Raw genomic sequence first — 24,052 nt, forward strand, 5'->3', positions numbered from 1 at the left:
AGAAGTTTGGAGTCGCTCACCTGAGAGTCACAGCTGCGTGCAGAGGGGCCGTTTATCTGAACACGATGGGGAAAATAGAGTGGGCGATGTGGGCCAACGAGCAGGCTCTGGCTTCTGGTCTCAGTGAGTATATCAACTTTATTTTGAGCTGTTTAATGAGTTTCACAAGTTGTATTATTATTACATGAGCAGTTTGACCAAAATTAAACACTTTCACAGGAAATTGTTTTTTTCAGCTGCCCTCACCAGTTTATTGATGGAGTAAATGCTACTTGTTATTTTTTAATTCAGCTTAACAAATCGTTTTGATGAACTGCCTGCTCTAATCAGTAATGACAGAAAATACTCATTAATAATACATGAATAAATGAGAAACTGCATTTTAGAGTTAAGTCAATGTGCAACTCATAATGGCCCTTTGTCTTACAGTAGAGGCATGAAAGGTATTTGTATGTTTGGCTTAAGTTTTAATTTACTCTTCCTGTTTCCTCATTTCAGTTCTCCTCACTGGAGGCATTGTGGGGGTGGCTGGACAGTTCAGAGGCTGGCAGTTTGCTGCTTATGCAGTGTATCCTTCATACTATGAACAAACCAAAGTCAGATTTAAAGAAGTGACACTCAAATTGTCTCTGAAAATCTCCAATATCCACTTTTCTGAGTCCCCCTTCAAAGATCTGCTATCATAAATGTGACATTTCTTAACCAAAACTGGAGTTTATGCAGAAGAAAATTGTAGCTGTGCACCTTTTATGGCTGTTCTGGCAGCCTTTCAGTAAAATAACGTGTTAGAATTAATGAATGAAAAGCTACAAGTTGAGATGTGATCTACTGTAGGTAACTACGATGTAAGTCTAGGGGAGTAGAGTGGAAGTTGAAGCCACTAGTAATTACTTAATTACATTAATGCTTGAACCCATATATAGGAAGTCTCAAATATGTCTGCTACCATTTGTATACATTACATTTTACATCAGTGAAAACACGACATGGTAAACATAGTTTTTCCATCTCGCATGCTTTACATTCTGTGCAAATGTAATCCTTTGCATCAGAAACCATCGATCCAGTCATCCTTTCCTTTCCTACTGAACCTGCTCAGTGTCACGGATGTTGATCTGAATTTGTTTTGAACGTCATCTCATAGTTTTATGTGTCTTAGTGAAGCATGTAAGATCAAAACAGCCTTGACAGATAACCAGTGCTGCCGGGGTGTTTGTGTGCCTACTTGAATATCCCAGAAGCAAGAGGACCAAGGGCACGAGTGTGGAGAGACCGTGAGTGATGTCACTGTCATATAATTCAACATGTAGTCTTTACTTTAATGAGCATGTTCTGTGATGAAGCAAAGCTTATCACCCAATCTTGTCCCTCGTTTTTCCCTCAGGGGCCAATACTGCTTCACAGTGTGTGTTAAAACCTTTGGGCCACTGACGAGGAACTACTATGTCAGAGCGTTTATACATGCTGCGTGAGTACATTAAGTCAGCCGCTTATCTTTCACAGGGCAGCATTCCTCTCATTCATAGTGAAGTATTGTCATGACAGTCCTTTGTCCTGATAATCTCTGTCTGTCTTTAATAGTATCTGTGTGCCTGGAGGTTTTATGCTTGCTACCGTCCTCGGATGTGTCTGCCTCGGCATTGCCAGCATCATCTACTTGGTGGTAAGTTGGAAACTTTTACCACATTTTTAGTTGTGGCAGGAAGTGGCTAGTTGGAGGAAACAAGGAAATGGCAACAAGGAAGATATTGTTTGTTTATCGGTACCTCTTTTGAGACATCACCCTGCAGTTGTGCAATCTGACCGGTCAGGGGTGTGACTAGCCGATCATTACTGACTTGCTTTCCTTGTCACCTCCCTTGATTCTAGGCAGCAATCCGAGGTGAGCACTGGGAGCCCATTCTTCCAAGGAAAGAGACCCGGATGCCAGTTGCAGAGAGCATCAAGAATCCCCCTCAGAATCCACCACCAAGACCTCCCGCGGAGACTCGCAGGAAACGGGTGGACGACCTGGAGGACGCAGCCTATGACAACCCCATCTCTATCACTGACGAGTAGCCAGTCCACCGCCCCGTCCTCTGTGTCCCTGCCTGCATGACCCATCACAACCAGTTACAGTGGGGGCGTCACCAGACTCCGGACAAGTGAAGAGTTTTCTGAAGTTTAGTGAAGCGAGGGGCTGGAATACATGTTGGGTCCACTCCTTCATACCTCAACCTGCAGAGAAACGTCTTGAGAACACAGAAGAATGTTTCTTAGCAGGAACTGAGAATTAAAAATCCAGGGTAAAGTAAATGTTTTACTTTTGAATAAAAAAAAAAAAACAGGCCATAAGAGATTCATGTAAATACTATCGCTGCTACATGGCAACTAAATACAGACACTGTCAAGTCAAAAGATTGTAGGTGATGTTTCGACTGCTGTTACAAAAGAGCAAACCAATACTTGTCTTCTGCATCAAACACCATATATATTTTTAATCCGTCTTGACTTGACTGTATTGTGTTGCCATGCATAAATCTTACAATATATTGTTTTATGTATATACACTCTGTTTGTCCCTGATCATACATGACTTCATAGCATCACAACATATTGGCACATTTGTATGTGGCTGATATTAGACATCGATTATTGGGTTTTTTTTCTGTACTTTGCTGTCTTGTAAATAAATCCCCTCTGCACCCTGAATCACGACCTGTCTTGGGTTTGTACTTTCATAAGTCTTCTTTTACAAGCTTCCTTTGGAAAATATTTTAAGTAATGACATTTGCAACTTCCTTCTTTCGCAAACGCACTGAATTTCAAGACTTCAGAATTTCCCTATCTCATCTCAAGCTCCTCTTGTGACATTGTCATCCTTTGTTTGCTTACAATGGGGAAAAAACGACACATTGACACATCTGACATAACAGGCGGTTGTCGATCAAGTTCTGCAAGTCGGTCTCATTTCTTGTCTTAATGTCTCTCTTTATGTTGGCTACACCTGTTAAGCATCTGGAGTCTATGTTGAAACCACTGAAGTGCAGTGATACTTCCTCTTCCTCATTTAGTTTGTGGGGTAGTTACATGAGACACACCACCAATGTGCAATACTTCTTGGATTTACAGTATTTTTTTTCCCACCTCTATTTTATACTTCAAACATACGTCAAACAAGGTCATTTACAATCTGTTTTGTTTGTTTGTTTGTTTGTTTTACTGATAATAACAAGATAAGAAATGCAATCTGGTGTATTTTCCAGTCAGTGCTGAGCCCATATCATTGAAAAATGATCTGTACCATTCAGGCAGTTTTAATCAGGTTGATGCTGCCACCTCCTGGAGCACAAGAGAACTACAAACTGAATTGAAGGCAAAGTGAAGCAAAACAAGTTCATGTATACAGATAAATTAATACTCTGCAGCTGTTTCAAATGAAATGACCTACAAAGTTATCTTTAAAAGAAATTTAAAAATCAAATTTCAATACAAATTTCCATGAGATACAATATCAAAGTGTGTCAAAGAAAAAGCCAATTTGGAATGACTGTAAGATGTGAAAGAAATGATATGATATGCCCAAATAACTTTTATGGGATGAGATAATAAAAAAAAGATCCAATAAACTTTTAATGCTCACTAGAACCAACTCACTCCTTGAGGTGTAAGGAATGTGTCACGTTCATTTATTTCCTTATAAAACATTTGCAATTTGCCTGTTTTAAAGCTTCTACCAGGAACTTTTGTTTTTTGTTGATTTTGGCAGCCCTGGTGAGCAAAAGATAACAATGTTGAAACAAAGGAAACTTTGTTTTAGTGCAGTGCCCTAACACCAGCTTCTTTTCTTGGCTTAATTCACCCTCAGCATTCATTGAAAAAAAAAAAAAGTCATTCTGAAATTTACGACTTAAATCTGTAATGGTCATGTGGTGATGGTCAAATTAACAAGGCAGACACTGGAGCATTGTACAGATTCAACTAATTGGGTTGTGCAAACATGGTGGTCCTGAGACCTTTTTGTGATATGGTTAAATCTTTGTCGTAATGGGTTCACTTATATCGGTTATTATTTGCTTATGTCTATATGCTGACAATTGTTTACTCTAGGCTATATGGTCTTTGTATGTATCAATTGCTTGCGTTTTGTATTTCCTACTCTGCATATTGCATGCCACGCTCCCACAATACTCTGTTTAGCTGCTTTACTTATCACTTTCTTTCAGGGCCGTAGACAGGATTTTAGAAATACTGAGGTCATACCAGCCACCCATCCATCGAGAACCTTTTAAACACTATAGTATAAATCTCTGCATTTCTCTGCATTTTGAAGGGACCAATAATCACTTAAATAAACATCAGTGGCAGCACATTGATGAAAACTGGACGCAGAAGAAGAAGATAAGAACACATATGGCCAATATTGACTTAAATTCATTCTTATCTTTGCTAAAAATAACTGATTAGCATGGATAACACTTTATAATAACTATCATTAGTAAATGGTGAATTTGTAGTTAATTAGATTTAGTTCAGTAATAATAATATTCAGTAGTTAAGTACTGTTTAGAATAAATGGAATGGTTCATAAAACATTTATTGAGCAATTGTAAAGGTTAAAAACCTCAGTTTCAACTCTGTAATGGCCATCAAATAATGTTCATAAATGAACTACACAGTATGTATGAACCATTTACATTGAAGTATTAAGTATAATGAACATCAACTGCAACTTTCCAATAAACTGCTAATAAATAGTTTATAAAGCATTTCATTGCTTTGTTAACAGTTAAGTATCTATTTACTAAAATTAACTACAAATTTGCCATTTTTAATTAAATATAAAAGTTTATTTCAATGATATGATAGCTGCCATAAAGTGTATATATGTATATTAGGATATCAAAGACCCATTAAAAATACAGATGACATGACCTCAGTGTCGGCTCTGCTTTCTCTGATTTGGCTCTTTTATTTATATTTTAACGGATTTATTTATTTATTTTTTCCTGAGCAAAAATAGTAAAACGAAATTGGACACGTTAAATTAAAGAAAATTAAAGATATGCTCAAACAAATAGTTACTGATGCAATTTCTCATCCGTCCTGTAGAGGGCAGCATCACACTCAGAGGTGTTGAAACACTTCGAAGAAGAAGAAACGGAAACCAATGGCATTGACCCTCATTGCATTGGTTTGTTGTGTCTGTCAGCTCCCCTGAAAACTGTTTTAATCGCGATTATTGACGTGTATGTGCGACACGAGTAGTGTAAAATGTCTAGCCGAGCTCTGCGAAGGCTCAAAGGGAAACAGCGGGGTCAGGAGGCCTTGGACTGCGGGGATTTAACTTTGGGTGACAGCCCGGAGGAGGAGCAGGCTGCGGCTGAAGAGGAGCAGCTGGACACGGCTAATGTTTCTCCCCAGACTGTAGGGAAAGGAAGCGGCCGAAAGGCAAAGAAAAACAAGGCTCAGAAAAACTTCAGCAACATTTATGAGTTGGTAAGGTGACGGTGTGACCCCCCTATTTTCATGTTAAAGAGTCGTTAGTGTTTCCTCCCAGCAAATGCTGTAACGTTACTGTTAGCTCTCTGTGGATGAACCTTGCTCACACAGGCTAACCTTGTGACGTTAGCTAATTTCTCTGCTTATTAAACTAAATATTATACTGCAGGTTACAGTTAGCTAGCTAACAATGTGGCTATGACACGTGGAAAATCTATGGGAAGCAATCTACATCACCAACCTGTGGAAAACACTGATAATCAAGGGTCCAGTGGACTGTAACTTACAACAGGCATGTTTACTAGCATGTTATTAAAGTGACAGAAAATGGACACTCATACATACATATTGCACATGATCCAATTTACCTACACAGGTTTTTTTCTTCTTCTATTAACTGAGGTAAAGACAGTTATCTTGGCTATTAAGTGATGATCCTATTTTGGACAGATGTGGCTTTGAATGTAAAAGTTCACACAACTTATGAAGTCAAGTTGATTGTGGATTTGTTCAGCCCTTGTCCTTGATAAAGATAATGTCAAAATTCTATTAATACTTGAATTTAAAGTGTGTGTAATCATCTGTTGTTAAAAAAATGCAGATGTTCAAATATAATAAGAATCTTTGCCAGTTATTTTGAAGTCATAAAATTAGATTTGCATTGTGTTATGAAGCAATTGATCACTAAATCAAGACATCACCCATTTTTTTATATCAAGTTAAGATCTACTTTTCATCAACTTTATTTCTAAATGAAGATAAAATACATTGTCTAAATCATAAAATTAAAAGTTAGAGCTATACCAGAGTGCGAGCAGCATCTTAGGCTGTATTATCTGTCATAACAGTAGTCTCATTTGATGTAAAACCAGTTAAAAGAAAGATTTATTTAGACTTCAGATTTATAACAATCTTAAATATGAACTCTTGTCATCTTAACACACACATGTTCTCCATGAGTAGTATTTGGAATTCAATTATTTTAACCATGATGACATTATCTCAGGAAAAGATGTTGTTGTTTTGATGTTGGACAAAGTTTTTGCAATGTTTGGTCTATATATGGGTTGTTTTTTTAATCACGCTTAGTACTGCTTTAAACAACAAGCTTTCGTGACAATTTCACATTGTTACTAGATATGCGATGCAGACAACGAGGCACCTGATGAAGAGGCAGAGAAGCCAGATGAAAATAAAACAAGTGGCATGGAAAAGACTGATAACAGAGACATCGAGAAAACAGATCAGAAGCAAGAGGAAGCCTCTAAAAAGGTAAATATAAAGCAATATGAGAAGATTGTCTTTCTGTTATCCTCTTTTATTTGACTTTATTATTCCGCTGATCTACATATTTTGCAATAATTTAACTGTCATCTCTCTTTTATTTAACAGTCTTTGTCAGGAGGAGACAGAGTTAAAAAGAAGAAGAAAAAGAAGAAGACAAAAGCGACACCAGAAGATGGACAGGTACAGTAAATGTGTCTTGAATGGATTCTATATCTGCTCTGGTAAGACAATTGTGAAACTATAGTATGATAAACAATAACCCATGGTATGGTCTAATAATTAACAATCACTGTATTATTAATTGATATTTTGTTTACATTTGTAACATATGATGAAAGTCATTGAACTGGTAATAACATAGTCTTACAATTTTTCGTCATAGCCACAAACTGCACACACAACATATAAAATAAGCGGACAATAATTAAATGTTGTCGCTCTTAATTCACTGTTTTTAAATGACCTGCAGGAGGCTGTACCAGATGATAACATTGATTTATTGCTCGAGAACCTGAAGCAGTCCAATGGTCTGAGTTTGCAAAATGAGGATTGTGGAGGCTCCGACAGAAGAGCTGTGTTACATGTGGAGCACAGGTGAAGAGACAACATCTCTCATGCAGCCAAATAAATAGTCTCACAGCACATGTCCTTATTTGTCTAGTGTTTCACCACACAGAGTTGAGGTGGGCCTTGATGGAAGTATTAATCTTTACATTTACATGCAACTAACACTCTGGTTTCTAATGTACCGCATTATTTCGTATAAACACAGTTGTACATTAATATGTTACGTAGTAATGTTAAAATAGCTCTTGACCAGTGAACAGCTTGAATTGGACAATGGCTGACCATAGAGAGCGAGTGGTCCTCATTACTAATATACATCCCTGTGATTCCTAATTCCCACCATGTGGTGGCACCTTGCTCACATAAGAAAACTATTCAGAGGCTGTCTATCTCCGGGGATGCACTACAGTGGTTAAACAATAGTTAAAACTTATTGAAACATGTTGCACGACTGGCCACACAACCAGTGATGTCAGTCTATGCCATTTCAATTAACTGTCAAAGGGAAAAAATTCATGTGTCATACTTAATCTTGCCATCCACATGTTTACTTTTTGTTCAGTATTGTTACCAGTCAACTTGTTAAAGTACGAAAATAATAGCAAAATTATGCTTGATATGTTATTTGATTTCTTTTGCATTTGTGTTGTAAGTCTAAAGCAAACATAGACTGACCTGTCTATAATATCTAAATCAAACAGCCCCTGTGTTTCCCTCTGAATGTATTTCCTCAGCTCGCCCACACTGTCCGGTAGCCAGTAAAAGAGCTGAATGTTATTTTCTTTGTCGATTCATTAGGAATCTCAACCCAGATACGGAGCTGAAAAGGTACTTTGGGGCTCGAGCTGTTCAAGGAGATCAAAGGTAAAAGGAAAAGGAAAACGTTTGTGACATTTTTTGGATTTAAATGGCCTGTGTCCTCTGTGTGGACGTTGTTTATTCTTGTTCTCTTTTTTTTTTTTATATTCTGACGACAGACCTCGTCAGAGAAACCGACATTTTCACCGTAGCACCTGGATGACCAGTCCTAAAGAAAGCTGGCCTCGCTTTAGCCGCCCAGGTAGGATTTTCCTCACAGTCATCTGAATAAAGGCTTGTACCCAGTGGTGGAAAGTGACTAAGTACATTTACTCAAGTACTGTAAAGTACAAATTCAAGGTACTTAAACTTTACTTGAATATTTCCATTTAATGCAGCTTTATACTTCTACTCCACTTTATCTTAGAGGCAAATATTGTAAATTTTAATCTACTACATTTGTCTGACAGTGTTAATTACTAGTTACTTTACAGATTACAATTTTCCATACCTTTCCTGCCCAGTGAAAACCATATATTTCAAAGTTTGGTGAATTTGGATTTGATATTTCTGATAAACTGAAGGACTAAGTGTTCCTTTATGGGTTGAGAAAATTGTCCAACTTCTTAAGCTTAATGCACTTTTTAAAAACCCTCTTGGATTAGCTGAAAAATACATCACCACAGAGAAAACAGGGTTGTTTTTATGATCTCATGAAAAGCTGAGTTATAGAGATATTGGAGACAGAGATAGAGATTCTCACAGGTCAGGTCTACAGTACATTACTGTTTTCTATGTCTACGGCTGATACTAATGCAACTGATCCTGCAAATAAAAACAAAATATGACCTTCAATAATTGCATCGCAATTATTTGATGGAGCCTAGATGTCTGCTGTCCCTACAGTCATCTAGTCTCAGTGTTTCTGCTGGTAACATTTACCCATGTGAGTTTCACACAAGTCTGCTGTGAAGAATGGTGGAGGACACCGTAACATAACACAGTAACATTGCATAAACAGGGACTTTTTCAAATGCAGCCTTTAAGTAGTTATTATGTTTATCTAGCCACATTACAGATGACTTTATATTATAACTTAACTTACTATAACATGAAGCACTTTTCAGTTACTGTAGAAACATGCTGGTACTTCTCCCACACACCGGGAGAGACTTCCCAAAATAAAAGAAGAAATGCCCCTTGACTGTTATGCTATTATATTATTATTACTCATGCGTTAATGTAGAAGCAGCATTTCACTGTTTTAGTTGGTTGAGGTGGAGCTCATTTTTATCTATTATGTATAGGACAACTGATGCAACTAATGACTGTTTTCATTATCGATTCATCTAATTAATATTTTCTTCATTAATCGATTGTTTGCTGTTTAAAAATTCTAACCATAGTGAGAAATGCCATCACAATAACCAAGAGTCCAGTGGGATTCCTGTTGTAGTACAAACCTCAAAATATTTAAGAATAGATTTAAATTATTAAAGTTAGGAAAAGCAGCTAATCCTTTTATTTCAGTTTCCAGCCGTTGGCAGAAACACTAAGAAGTTCATTTTGAACTCTGGCTATGATTCATTGCTGTCGATTAAATTACCCAACAGTATAAGTAGCACATCCTTAAACATGTACAGCAGTAAAATATCATGTACAGATTAGTGCACCATTACTGTTATTACCAAAACATCAGATGAAATAATAAAACAGTGAATAGAACATTTTTTCTGCAGAACAAGTACTTTTAGAACTTTAAGTGAATTTAGCCAATTAAATCCATTTTTCAAATCAATTTTATTTTTATAGCCCATGATCACAATCACATAGCCTCTGTGGGCTTTCCTGGCCCCCTATAGTCTAGCCTCTCTCTCAGCAAGTGTTAGCAATTTAAGTCTCTGTATGGTCTGTTTTTATGTTATGTAATACAAACTTAAATGGCACCTTGCCGCCCGAGGCACAAGCAACAATGTCACCTCAGGAGCAATGTTTACTCTTATATTTAGGCACCATGAAATCGCCTAAAAGTTGCATTTGTTACACGGACGTCATCAGAAAGACTGGCTGATTGTGTTCACACTGAAAGTCACCATTGAAGTATTTGGTAATTTTTCCATTCATGCCATGTGAGATGAGAATTTTTTCAACACATGTAAGAGTAGCTATTGAAATGATGAACCCAGCCTCGTCAGTACACGTGCTGTAGAACATAGCTCAGACATTGCTTCCTTGCTCGGACTGTGTGTGTAACATTTTTCACTCTGATATGGGTCTTGTATTCCTGTTTGTTTAAATCTACTAATGTGAATGATAAAGATCTTCACCTTGTATCAGCCTGTTGTGTATTTACTATGTGTTCTTGTTTTTAACTCTGCTTGACATCTCCACAGGAATCTCAATGAGCTTGCTGCAGTCAAAGGATGGCATTCAGTTTTTCACCTTTGAGCACAATCGGGACTACCAACAAGTACAGTTCAAGTTCTTGGATGCTGTCGAGTCCATGGATCCCAACAACATAGTGGTAAAAAAAAATAAAGTTCCTCTCTGCTGTGCACTTTGGTGTCAGTGAGTTTGAAGATGATGTAGTAACATTTCAAATCAGTTTGGGCTATACCATTCAAATTCAGATTTTTTTTTTTTGCAGATAAAGATAAGGCTACACTTATATTGTTATAATTATGAATTTATAATAACTCAAGAGTGTTGTATAGTACAAATGTCAATGTTTATAGAAACATATAGATGTTATTATTTCCAAAAGTCACAAAATATTTTTATCTGACAAATATGCTGATTCAATCCACATTTATTGGCACTGAAATTCTCAGTTTCTTTCCAAAACCTCATTATACACTGTAGAGCGAAAGAATAGAAACAAATATCAAATCAAATGAATCAATAGGACAGCCCTAAAATCATGCATCCTCGGTATTGATGCTGATTCATAAAATTATCAGTTGTCTGGGTGGCAAGAATGTTTACGTAATACTGCACCGACAATGTTATCCATTCTAGCCTATTGGCCCTTGAATGAAGTAAATAGAAAATAATCAACAAATGCAATTAAAATGTCCTCGTTCAAAGCCAAATAGAAGGATGTGTACTAAAACTTTAGGGGAGAAGTCAGAGTTTCATCCACTCACTGAGTTTAATGTTCTGTTGTCCTGGCCTCCACTGTGTGAAGTTAGACGTTGAACTTTTGTAGTTTTATACTCTCAGAAACACGAATCAGTCCATGTTTGGATTTTGTTATGATGCAGTGTTTTGTTACTAAATGCAGCAACTAAGAATTGTGATTATACTGTAGTAAAACTAAGACATTAACCAGGCTGACAGAATTTCTTTCTGAAAAGAAGTTCAAATGTTTACACTCAATGGCCACAACATAAACTTGTGACTCTTCTTTCTGGATTGCATTAGCGATTTCATTAAATTATCCAGGAGAGTCTCATGTTTCTGCATGCATGTATGCATTATAATTAAAACCCAGCTCAGTGGAGGTTAGCCTATGTCTGCTTGACAACTCATTTATAAATCTGTAGTTGCAGAGATAATGTAACCACATGATCAGTGAGGCTATTCTAATCTGAGATTTTTTTTTTTTCTATCCTGACTTCATGTCTTTGTCCATCTTCTCTTCTTCTCTTCAGGCCCTGCTACAGCTGAACCCATACCACATTGATTCCTTGCTGCAGCTCTCTGATGTCTGCCGCATACAGGAGGATCAGGAGATGGCCAGGGACCTCATAGGTGAGGATCAACTTTTCCTTTCATGAATTACATAAAATCTAAACCAAAGGCATGACTATAGATGTGTAAATGATAAGCAGTCTTATTAGAATCATACACAGGGATTCAGTGTATTTGACCAGAATTAGTTCAACATCAGAGCAACTGATTAATGTAGCTTAAAGGTAAACCCACACTATTTGTTGTATTAAGTGCATGATGTTGTTTTCTTCTCATAACGTTAAGCTACAATCTAGTAATAAACCTAAAAGTTACTCGTCTGAGAGTTTTTCCTATCTCAAAAACAGACCTCTTCATACACAAGCTCCTTCTGTTCCAGTTTTGTTCCTTTATAGACATCAAATTTTGCACAGTTCCTCTTCAGACATTATTAAGCCGTTTAAGTCCAACTCTGTGTTTCTTCCTGGCTAAGTGGACCAGGCACATACTGTTCATTTAATATTTATTCATCACTTAATTTGCTTCCAGCAGGGGTATGGCTTGGATCTCTTTTATTGAACACATGAAAAGTCATTCCCTTTGACCTTACAAGTTGGCCTTGTTAGTTGGTAAGAAATACCACACTAGGAACAAAATTCATCTAGTAATAATGGTCAGGGTTCTTGGGTTATATGCACTATACAACCCTTTACAACTAACAGAGATCATCTGACATATAGAAAAAAAGATATGTTTGTTATTTTGAAGGTTCAATGTGTAGGATTAGTTGCATCTGGCAGTGTGGTTGCACATCGCAATCCACCTAATCCCCCCCAACCTCACCTTCCTCTACAGCGACCGCAAAAAACGCGAAAGGCCCTCTGTAGAGCCGGTGTTTGGTTTGTCAATGCCAGTCTGGGCTACTGTAGAAACGGGGCAGCTCAAAATGACAGACTAGAAGGAGACCCGCTCCCTCTGTAAATATAAAATCAAAAAACGACCTCCTCTCCACCGTGGTGACCTGGAAGAGGGCAGGCCATACAAGATAATAAGCAGTAAAAAAGAAAACATCAGAGTGAAGACGCATCAAATTTCACAGAAGTACAGATGTAAGGAAATAGTAAAACAGAGGAGAGCAATGAGCATAGCCCAGGATATGACGATCCAGATCCGTCAATATGTGAGGCAGCGGGAGCCAGGAGAGGGAGATGTTCCAAGGGACCCGTGGTTCATTAGAAGGGAGCCTGAATGAAAAGAGATGAGGAGGAGGAGGAGGAGCAGAAAGCTATAGAGATCACATTGAGAGAGCAACACAGCTTGCAGCTTGAGGGGACAGAAAACAAAAAAACTAAAGTTAGAGAAATGCAATGTTAATCAGAATAAACAGATTGTTTCTCGTTGGCAGGACAATGTGAATTCTAATACTACAGGTAAGAGACTCATTGAGACCTAGACCGACCCACTAAAGAAGCTAGTCAGTGACTAATGAAAGGTTAAGTCAAAGAAGTAAGTTTTGAGTTTAGATTTAAAGGCGTCAGTAGAGCCAGATTGTCTGATGTCTGCTGGGAGGTTATTCCAGAGGAAGTGGGCACAATTATAAAAAGCCCTGCAGCCAGCTGACTTCTTTTTAAACCCGGGGAAGGGCTGGGATAAGTCTCATTCTAAGGTCATGAAAACACAGTGATTTTTATTTTGAGGTGATTATTTCACATAATGAAAATAATTATATGTAGTTATTATTCCTTCTAATGATTATATCTATTTCTGCAGTTGTCAGTTGCTGTAGTTAAACCAAGTTTACAATTAATTTTTCCTTAAAGTTAAGACTAGCTCCTAGAAAAGTTAAAAGTTATTCACAAAGCATCTTTTAAGAGCCTGCCGACGACAGCTAGATATCTAGCAGGGTAAATCCCTGGGGAGCCAGGAAGACGCTACACCCAGTGAGAGATAACATTCGTCTCCTTTCTCCCTCTCTTCTCTGCTGTCACCCACAGTAACTCTCTGAAACTAGTCCTGTCATGCATCCATGTGTATTGAGCGGGCACAATTATAACTGATAGTTTCTTCTGTTTGAGTACATACACACAAACTGTTTGGTATTTGTCACCCTGTCGTCCTCAGTACAAGACAGCAGTTTCACGGTTTCAGTGCAAAAATAAACCTTGCTTCCCGCATATCTACTTAATCCATCCTCTCACTCATATTCTTTTCTTTATCATCCTTGTTTTTTTGCTGAAAAACAGCGCACAAACAACTTGGACTGCTTGTCAGTCCACTGTCACGTCTATATGCGTGTGACCTTGTAATATGTGACCCCCTGTCACTGATCAGTCATGTACAACAAACAATTGCACAACTCCTAATTGCAAGGCAGAAAGTTGTTTTCGTGCTCAGTGTCAGTTTGCTTTTGTCAGTGTTAATTCAACAAAACAGGCATTGTTAAAAAAATCAAAGTCCATGCAAAGCACAATACTCGGTTTATTATCGCAGCCCCCTCCTCAACCTCGAGGGATAATTTAACAACGGCCATTTGTCTTATTCCCCCGGCTGATTGAATAAGATGCCATTAGTTGAACTTGAACTTAAGACAGAGAAGACAGTTTTTTTCCAGTTTTGGTCTTTTTTTATACAAAACACTGCTGGGGACGTGATTATCTCAGAGATTAAAATGAATTGACAGACCCCTGCAACTGCAACGTTGTACAGCTGTGTTTTGTGCTCCTCTCTGTTCATTGTTTAACACCCAGTTTGCTGCTCCTTCAGTGAAAGTGGTTTTTTGTTTGTTTGTTTTTTGTTCCAGAGAGGGCCCTGTACAGCTTTGAGTGCGCTTTTCACCCTTTATTCAGTCTGACCTCAGGTACCTGCAGACTTGATTATCTGAGACCGGAGAACAGGTTGGTTATTCTTTGTTGCATTTGTTAGACACTTTTATAAGGACTTAGAAATTCAATGATTCAATAATCTCTGTTTACAGGGCATTTTATCTGGCTCTTTATAAGCACATGATGTTTCTGGAGAAGAGAGGATGCCCACGTACGGCTTTGGAGTACTGCAAACTGATCCTGAGGTACATGTGGAAAAGCTTGTGCTATAGAGTTAAAGGGAAACAGTAACCAATAAACATAGCTTTTAGCTCAGTTACAGTCTTTACATCCTCGGGCCCTTTATGATGAACTTATCTAATCTGTTCCCATTATTTCTGACCCTCACTCTATTTCAGAGAGAAGGAAGGTGGCAGTTTAGACACTGTCTTGTGTTTGACATCACACTAAAAAGTATTGTTTGGCTTCTGAGCGAAACAAACAGAACTATTATTTCCCTGAAAAAAATAGCCACCAGTCAGCAGACTTGGAAATAATCTTCACAGAATTTAAACTCAACTATTAGGTTAGTGTTCTGCCAGTATTAATCCTGTTCAGGCACAACGGGAAGTTTGAAAATGTGCTTTTTATTCGTGGTATGACACGGTTATGCCACTTGATTTGCCACACACTATGGTAAATCAAGTGGCATAACCCCCCAAATTATTTATTAAAAGGACAACAATTGAACACGTGTTTCTTCCAAGTTCTTCCGAATTCCTAGTATGTGCTGTATCATCCACAATGTGATTTGGATCTGTATAACAGTGACATACAGGCTGATGTAATATGTTTGACCAAGATCTTACATATGATAGAATAATTGGATTATAATAAGATCAGTCAGTGTAATTATTCAAACCTCATTGCATAACTTAAAACCTCCCATGTCATGCTGGTACTTACATAATGCACACTAAGAGGACTGTTCCCATGCACTGCTGCCATCAGTTGTCCATAGCTTGAGCTTTACAGCCTTCCCATATGATGGACGATGCTTATCTATGACTTTCCATCAAACCCTGGAAAATCTGTCCTCCTCCAGCCAGCAGTGATTAAATCAGTATTGGCTCACAATGCCAACATGATTGATTACATAATTTTTTAACAAAGCACTCTTAAAACTCATCTATGTGATATGATTAACTCTGTCAATCCACTGTTTAAGAGAAGAAGAAAAAACAATTGTGATATTTTGTTTTTGGTATTATCATAAGGCTCAGATAGTTTGTTAGCCTTTTGAAGGAAACCAGAAAAAATAACTTATTTAATTTATTTTATTGCCAGAAGTATTTTATGCACAGCAGACTGACAGTTTTGAGCAAAGACACTGCATGGTTTCTTAATTTGGCCATCTGCCCAAGTTCCTCAATCTATTCTGGGAGGAAATAGTAGAGCTGTGGTGCTTTTGATTCTATCTGGTTTGTTTGTTTGGTCTGTTTTTTTGGTTAAGTGCTTGTAGTGATCATTTGTTTCCTGTCTTGTTTCCAACTCTTTTGTCAGTTTGGACCCAGACTCCGACCCTCTTTGCATGCTCCTGCTCATCGATTTACTGATGCTGCGTTCCAGAGAGTACCAGTGTCTCCTCCAGTTATACCAGGACTGGGAGGTAAAGTGTGCCATCATGTGCAGATGTGTGCAGATGTGTGCCAGCATCATGCTTGCCCACCTTGAGACCTCAAAAATAGGGTTTCAGTTATAATTCAGAAAACAACGCAGAATAATTTGCCCTCTAGCATAAACTTGCATAAATCTGTGACAAAAAGTAATATTTATCACTTTTCATTTATTCATTTTTTTTTGTCTTTGCAAGCCACTGCCCTGTGTTTGTCAGCCTCTCAGTGGGGATTAATTCGGTGCGACCCCAGTGATTGACAGAAAAAGCCCCTTTCCTTTAAAACTTAAATGTGAATTCTTCTCTCCAGGGTGTCTGAAATTTGTTAAGATATTCTCCATTTATCCATTTCCCTCACTGACGAGGACGTGGCGCAACAGAACAGCACACAACAGCACACAACATGCTCTACTGTGCCAGAATCAGGTTATAATAATTAAAAGGGGAAAGTGTGTGAAGGAGTGTGTAATATTGCCATACATTGGGGAAAGTATAGGAGATTTGGGCCCCAGGAAGAAACCGGGAGAGGTTGATGAAAAAATGTTTTTCTGGTATGACCAGCGTCAGCGTTTCAGTCTGATACAGAAACGCTTTGTTTTTGTGTTTCAGGAGCACAGAAACCTGTCCCAGCTGCCAAACTTTGCGTTCTCCACTGCACTTTGCCATTTCCACCTCAGTCAGCAGGAAGATCTGGATCCCGAAGATAGTGACAAACAAAGACGTAAAGCGGACCGGATGCTGCAGGATGCTCTCATCATGTTCCCTGGAGGTTAATGAACCACTACCAGTATATGAATATTTAGACATTATTGCCTCTTATTCACTGCTTTACACCAAAAGCAGTTGTTAATGTGTATTTTCATCTTATTGTGTTGCTGTGAATATGTTTTCTGCAGTCTTGATGCCTCTACTGGACCTGTGTACTGTGCAGCCAGATGCAACAGTCACCTCACATGCCTTCTTTGGCCCAAAGAGTCAGATAGGGTAATGTTTGCTCCCTTTCTTATCTAAAGTGTTGCAAACTGAGCAATTAAAACCATGAAAACTCCATGATATTAATGTTACATGGTACCCTTTATCATCCAATGTTGTATAACCATCAACTATGACAAAGGCGTATGTTTTAGCTGCAAAATTTTCCATGGTCTTTATTTTAATCCTCACTTTGTTTCCATTTTGCTCCTACCCTAACTTAAAAAACTGAACCTACCTTCTGTCTCTAGGCAGCCCCCAGCCCTGGCTGAACTGACGGCGCTGTATGTGGGGAGGACCTGCAGCCTGTGGAGGGAAGCAGCAGTAATGCTGTGGTTGGAGGAGTCTGTGAAAGAGGTGCTGCGTCGAGTTGATGCCGAAGACCCTTTTGTTGAAGACTGCCAAAACAAGTAAGATCTCAATAAGCTGCTCGGCTGCCCACATTTCTGTGCAATATGTGCTTAGTAAACCAGCATTTTACCTTCATTACTGTGTTTCAGGAGAAAGCAGAGGTACCAGAGTGCACCGAGGAACATCCATCGTCACGTCCTCCTCTCCGAGATCAAGGAAGCCGTTGCAAGTCTGCCCCTGGTGAGAAATGATCAGGAACCATACTTATGATTCACTGAATCTGCACTGTCCTCAATTCACTCAGCAATAGACACAGGAGGTGTGATGAGCATCAGTGGGATCAAATCTTGACAATTTTCTTATACAGTTTGAGTTCTAAGTATCCTCACAAGACAGAGGAGTTAAACCAGTTTATAGATCAAACTGTCGAATCCAGTAGAGCCTGACCGATATACAGTTTTTGGGGCTGAGGATGATACCGATATTAGGGAGTAGAAGGTTCCGATATCGATATATCAGCAGATATACACAGATTTTTTGCAGTGATACCTCAAATGTGTTTGTCAAACACTTATGACAAAAACATATAACAGAGACCGAATATTTTACAGTTTAACAATAAACGTTATTGTCTAAAATGACAATGGCAGATTTTTTTTTCATCGGCATAGTTGCTTTTTCACATGCAAAACCTTGCCGCTATATACTGTAATATATTCTGCTGTGCTTCACCTCATATAGGTCACCTCCCCCCCAAAAAAACACAAAATCAATATTGAGTCATAGACCTTCGAAGAATCATATAATCTGTGCCCTACAGAGGATCCTCACAAAGCCTCCAGTCTTGCATGTAATACATGTATCTCTTAACTCATGCACCCCTGAGGAAGTGACTCTAATACAGCCATTTGTTTGATAACTTCAGGACGTGACTAGTCAGCCTGTGATGGGCTTCGACCCTCTGCCTCCACTGGACTCAGTCACATCGTATAACAGACCAGAGAGGTAATAGACAGCTGTGCACATGAAATTCCACAGTACAGTCAAAAGAAGATGCAAATATTGTTGTTTAAAAGCAACAGGCATTTTATCATGTGTTCAATTTCATACTTTAGTGAGATTTCTCTGTGTGTTTGTGTCGGCATACAGGCAGCATGTTGGTGCATCCAATGAGAGTACATTGTCGCTGTTTTTCCGGTCTTTGCTGCCAAACTTCAACCTTCAGGTGAGTTGCACGGATCAGGCAAGATAGGTCTGGTAGGAAATGGGTATGGATAACGAATTGATTAGGATTTGGGGAAAAAAGAGTTGTGAGGTAATTTTATGGAAAGACACATAGTACTATTATCTCTGTAAATTAAAAAAATGGGCAAGTATTAGTAGAAAGCTTCCTAGGACACTAGCAAAGGCCCGTTTTGTGGATGGGAAATCATATGATGAATAGCTTTGAGTCCCACATGCAAACTGATTGGCTCCAGAGAAAATCATGAATCATCTTCCTGTGAGATGTCCCAAGAGTCGTCTGTTTTTATTTAGCTTCCTGACCAGAATCATTGAAAGAGCTCAAAGTTAACTGTGTTTAAGGTTGGTTTTCTATTAAACGATTAGTAAGATAATTTACAGATGTACCCATTTAGTTGCTGGACCCTCCAGGGCTGGTGGAAACTGAACTGGTAAAAAAGATCTGGACAACCATTCTAGCAAGATGGAACACTTCCTCCAAAGACTCATGGTTACCCTGAGGGGATGACAACTGCTAAATATGAAGGAAAGCATATGACCTTGTTAACAGCATGTCCACCGTTTCCCAGTGTGTCACTAAAGGACAAAACAATAACAACATTCATGAAGTTGTTTGTGGCTTTGGCTTTGCAGTCTCTTTCCTTAAAATCGAGTTATATGTTTATGTTTATATATTATTCAAACATAGAGCCAAATGAGTTTACTTTGTCTACTTTTCATAAGTATTGTCAATCTTGAATGTTATCTATATTTATAGGAACTAGATCTTTAAAATATGTCCAGTGTTAGTTGAGCACATTCCATGTTTCTGCTTACACTTCATCATTTAATCATTAATCACTATTCATTCCTACAAATGCTCGCCGTCATACAGACATCAAAATCTGTCCACCCTCATGGACTCTCAGGAAATTGTACAGCACTTTCTGTTTGAGGCTGACTGTTTGACAGAAAGAAGTGAATTTTTTAAGATCTTTTTGTCAAAGAAGTGGAAGTTACTCTGAGGCAACCTAGCCATTTGTTTAATTCTTTTTATTTTTGGGCAGAAGTTTATATTGCAAGGATAAGGGAAGTCTCATTTCTTCTGCCATCCACAGATTTTTACAAAATGTAGGAAAAGTTTTCTACTTTTAGGGAGAGGTACACACAAAAGCAATGCAAAGGATGTCAGAGGGAGGTTGAAAAGGAAATAAAATAAAAAGCATTAAGGCTTGCTGGAAAGAAAAAAAGAAAAAATATTACAGTTTTATTCATTTAACACCTGCATGAAAAATTTGACCCACTTGATCGAGAATTTAATGGACATTTTTCTTAAGATGGATAGAAAAGTAATCCTTTTCATAACATATATATAATTGTCTATATCTATCCACTTGTATTTTGGAGGGTTCAGAAAGCAAGCTGTGTCTTAAGTGCCTCTAAAAATCCTCTAAATTTTAGTAATATATTGGTCGATTTAAGTTGTGGGTGGCATTTCATATATTACATTTTCAACTCATCCTTAGTCTACATTGTCCTCAGCAACAAATGACTGTTTGCTCTTTCCGCTCAGTTACTCCACATTATTTGCTTACCTCTTATTCTCTCGGAGTTGACTTTAGTTTGGCTGAGATTGTGTGAAAGATGACTTCTAACAGAAAGACCATATGGTGACAACACAAAAAGCGTAACTGTGAGATGTAGATTTATCATTTTCAGTCCAAGTCCAATGGAACCTGAAGTGTTCATTTAAAAAACAATAATAACAGGCCTCCCAGCAGCATTTGATTTGATTAAATATAATAATAATGATGATGATAACAACAACAATAATAACAATAATAAGTTCATTTAAATAGCACCTTCCAAAAATACAGTAGATGTCACAAAGTGCTTCACAAAGAAATAAAGAAATATATATATATATACATATAAACATATATATGTACATTTACCTGTATCTGAAACAAGATTTTTATTTGCTATGTATAATAGAAATTATCTTGGTGTAATGTACCGTAGTGTTTTGAGTATCTCATCTGCTTAACAGGCTTCGCCACCACCATTCATGCCTGTCAAGGGGAGTAAGGGAGTCAGCAGACTGAGTGGTTGTTGTTGAGTGATGACTGCAGTGTAAAAAGTGTGAAACTTCAAACCATTGATCTCTGGCAGATTATCACTGTTTAAGGGATGGAGAACTGAAGTGCAGTGTAAATCTGAAATCTTTTACGAAACAAAAACACACCGTAAGAATAATTTGCAAATTCAGTTATTATCTCCTTACCGTCATGCTGATGAAAAGTCAGATTTTTTTTCAGTTTTGTAATCCACAAAACATTAAAGTAGCTGGGGATCTGATTTAAAACGTAAAAAAACAGAAAAAACATCAAATGGCTCCATACAGAGTGATTTGAAAATATATTTTTACACCCTCGACGCATGGCTGTATTTTCAAATCAATTTGGGGTCTCGGGGCTTCCAGAGACTTGAAATAAGAATGACAAATTGTAAAAAGCCATTTAATTTATTTATTTACATTTTGAAAACAATCCCTATCTACTTCAGTTGTTTTTGAGAATGCTACATCGGTTTTAGACTTAGACTTAGACAGATTTTATTGTCATTCTGTGAGCAACAAATGAACACAGAACGAAATTTCGTTTCAGAGGCTCAGCATAGAATTAAAATGAAAGTATATCAAAAAATACCAAAATAAGAAAATAAATATCAAAAACAGAAACATACTAAAAAGTGCAAATTATTGAAAGTGACATAGTTGAGTTAAGAATAGACGACAATTTTCACTTAGAGTTCAACAGTCTGATGACATGGGGGAAAAAGTGCAGTGAAGCTCCAGAAATATTTTATTGACTAAAAAAACCCAAGTTTCCTTCGCCGGGGGGTGAGTAGATAATGACTGAATTTAAATTTTTGGCTGAAGGTTCAAGGTTGAACAAGGGGGCGTTGTCAATTTTTTACGATGGTTGAGGTGCTTAGCCTGGAACAGTGTGTTCCCAGGTGATCGTAAATGTTATGCTAAGACTGTGTGTGCATATTTCTCTGTTTTTATATACAGAGAATTTAATATTGAAGTTACAAAGTTTAGTGATTATTGATTGTCCATATTAAGTCCACTGTGCAGCACAATCCAACTGCCTTCACTTAAAGATGCATCAGGCACTCCCATTTACTGCTCATCTTGTGGGTCATACATGCTTCATGTTACCAGATGGGCCCGAGGCATGTTTCCATCAGGATGGTTCCATCGATTTTGATGATGTTATCCACTAATGGAGAGGAAGAGATACAATTTGGATAAAACAAATGTAGTTAAGACAAAGGAATATACAGTATATTTTTACTGTTACAGAACTGCAAAGAAGATAATATTATGTTTACATAACACAAGCATAGATTATCCTGGTTGAGGGTGCATTGTGTTTCAAAGAATAAAAGTACCTTTGGTTGATTAATTAAGTGGGATTGTTTATAATAATAATCAAAATAATAAACTTAATTTATATATGACTTCTCAAAACATCGTTGAACCAGGATTAAAACATTTCAGGTCTTCAGTGAGGCAAATAGAATACAGCAAATTAAAATAATCCAAAATAAAATGGAATGAAATACCAAACAATAAGAACATATAGAGAAAATGAGAGAAAAACAATAATTATAAAACGGATAGGACATGTTGGAAAAAAAACTTTGTATCAGCATGAATTAAAAGCTATTTCATAAGGAAAAGTTTTGTGAAGCGCTTGAAAGATTAATTGCCTGAGGCAGGGAGTTCCAGAGCGGGTTTATAATTATTTTCTCGCTTTGTAAAATAAAACAGTAGGACACATTCTTCTGGCCTGACAGCTTTGAGCCATCCAGTTCATCCAGCGAGATGAGACCGTTGAACTTGTGGTAATCATGGAATATCAGTTCAACACTAGACTAACAGAAAATAACGTAACTTCCTGACCTCTCTTTCCTCGTTAAGGGTGAACTGAGGCAGGAGGACGACATGGAAGTGGCTCGAGCTGGTCAGGAGCTGAACCAGGAAGTGAATCGCCTAATGGTGGCAATGAGGGACATGCTGGCAAACATCAGGTTTCAAGAGCCGCCGAGAGAGGACAACCCGTACAGAGACGAGGAGGAATGGGACTGAGAGAGGAGGGAGACAGAGGTGGAATGTCCAGTGTGAGGATGAAGAGGAATCGACAGACAATAATAAACTTAATAAAGTGTAATGACAACAAGTAAAATGAAATTATTTAATGTTGTTTATAATTAAAACAGAGATGGCGTGGGACAACCGAATAGTATTTTTTTAATTGTCACAATTTCAGAGGACTAAAGTGAAAGGAGGAAGAGTTACGAGTCTCTCCTCGGCTTTAGCGGCGTTGATCAAAAACACAATTTCTAGACATTTGTCAACATGGGAAACATTATTCTAGTCCAACCAGTCAGATTGGTTAGTTCCCATAAATTTCAATGTGGTTTTTATAAAAATTATTCATTTTGCAGCATATCTTCTAACATGAATCACTTTTATAAAAACCACAGTACACACACAGTACACACACATATACTAGGCGCCACTCTTTGTTCTTCGTCCTCTGGTTTGTGAGAGTTGTCATGCTCACAAACAATGGACTGCTTTATGAAATAAGAAAAAAATTGAAACAGTCTTTTTATATTGACTGGAAGTTCTTTATCGCTAATTCAGATTGAGCAGTTTAATACAGGATGTAACAGAAACAGAACATTTTATTCTCATTGACAAAGGCGCTTATCATGAAAAATAGAGGTGAAAACTGAAGGCTCTTTTATCGTGTTTTAAACACTCTCTGCTTTCTTTAACATGTTTAACCAGACCAGCCTTTTGAATCTGTTTGATCTGTTTTTACAAATGAAATAATAACCTCTTTTGTTTGAGTTTGTATTGGGAATATCCTCCATTTTGATCTTCAAAACAACTTTATTTGAAAGAAACATATCTGAGACCTGCTGCTGAGACACACTCGCCCAATCAGTTAAGAGAAATTGTGTTGAGTTTCCCAAAGAAGCATTTCTGAGGCAATGCTGTCACCATAATTATCTTGTACAGAGTTTATTCTGATTTAAAAATAAATAAATAAAGTAAAAACATTGATTAAAATAAATATATATATGAAGCTTTTTCATAAATAGCAGCTGTGTTTACCCACTCTTCTGACTTCTTTGCTTTCCTATC

General features: G+C 37.6%; 2 protein-coding genes across 2 annotated transcripts; both read left to right on the top strand.

Annotated features, from left to right (window-relative positions):
- cyba (cytochrome b-245, alpha polypeptide) lies at positions 1–2,691 on the top strand. Its single transcript, XM_073464399.1, has 6 exons — positions 1–123; positions 499–568; positions 1,200–1,274; positions 1,385–1,468; positions 1,582–1,663; positions 1,870–2,691. Exons 1-6 carry the CDS (start codon positions 66–68, stop codon positions 2,056–2,058), a joined length of 558 nt encoding a protein of 185 aa, XP_073320500.1. The 5' UTR covers positions 1–65; the 3' UTR covers positions 2,059–2,691.
- A 2,481-nt stretch (positions 2,692–5,172) lies between these two features.
- On the top strand, positions 5,173–24,011 carry tcf25 (TCF25 ribosome quality control complex subunit). The gene is made up of 18 exons (XM_073464390.1): positions 5,173–5,478; positions 6,619–6,753; positions 6,874–6,948; positions 7,238–7,362; positions 8,134–8,199; positions 8,313–8,395; positions 10,527–10,657; positions 11,787–11,886; positions 14,606–14,699; positions 14,780–14,872; positions 16,170–16,275; positions 16,891–17,050; positions 17,178–17,265; positions 17,505–17,663; positions 17,754–17,844; positions 18,530–18,609; positions 18,754–18,829; positions 22,817–24,011. Exons 1-18 carry the CDS (start codon positions 5,254–5,256, stop codon positions 22,982–22,984), a joined length of 2,055 nt encoding a protein of 684 aa, XP_073320491.1. The 5' UTR covers positions 5,173–5,253; the 3' UTR covers positions 22,985–24,011.
- The last annotated feature ends 41 nt before the right edge of the window (positions 24,012–24,052 follow it).

This window comes from Pagrus major, chromosome 4, assembly GCF_040436345.1.
Source record: "Pagrus major chromosome 4, Pma_NU_1.0".
In the NCBI taxonomy this organism is placed as follows: domain Eukaryota; kingdom Metazoa; phylum Chordata; class Actinopteri; order Spariformes; family Sparidae; genus Pagrus; species Pagrus major.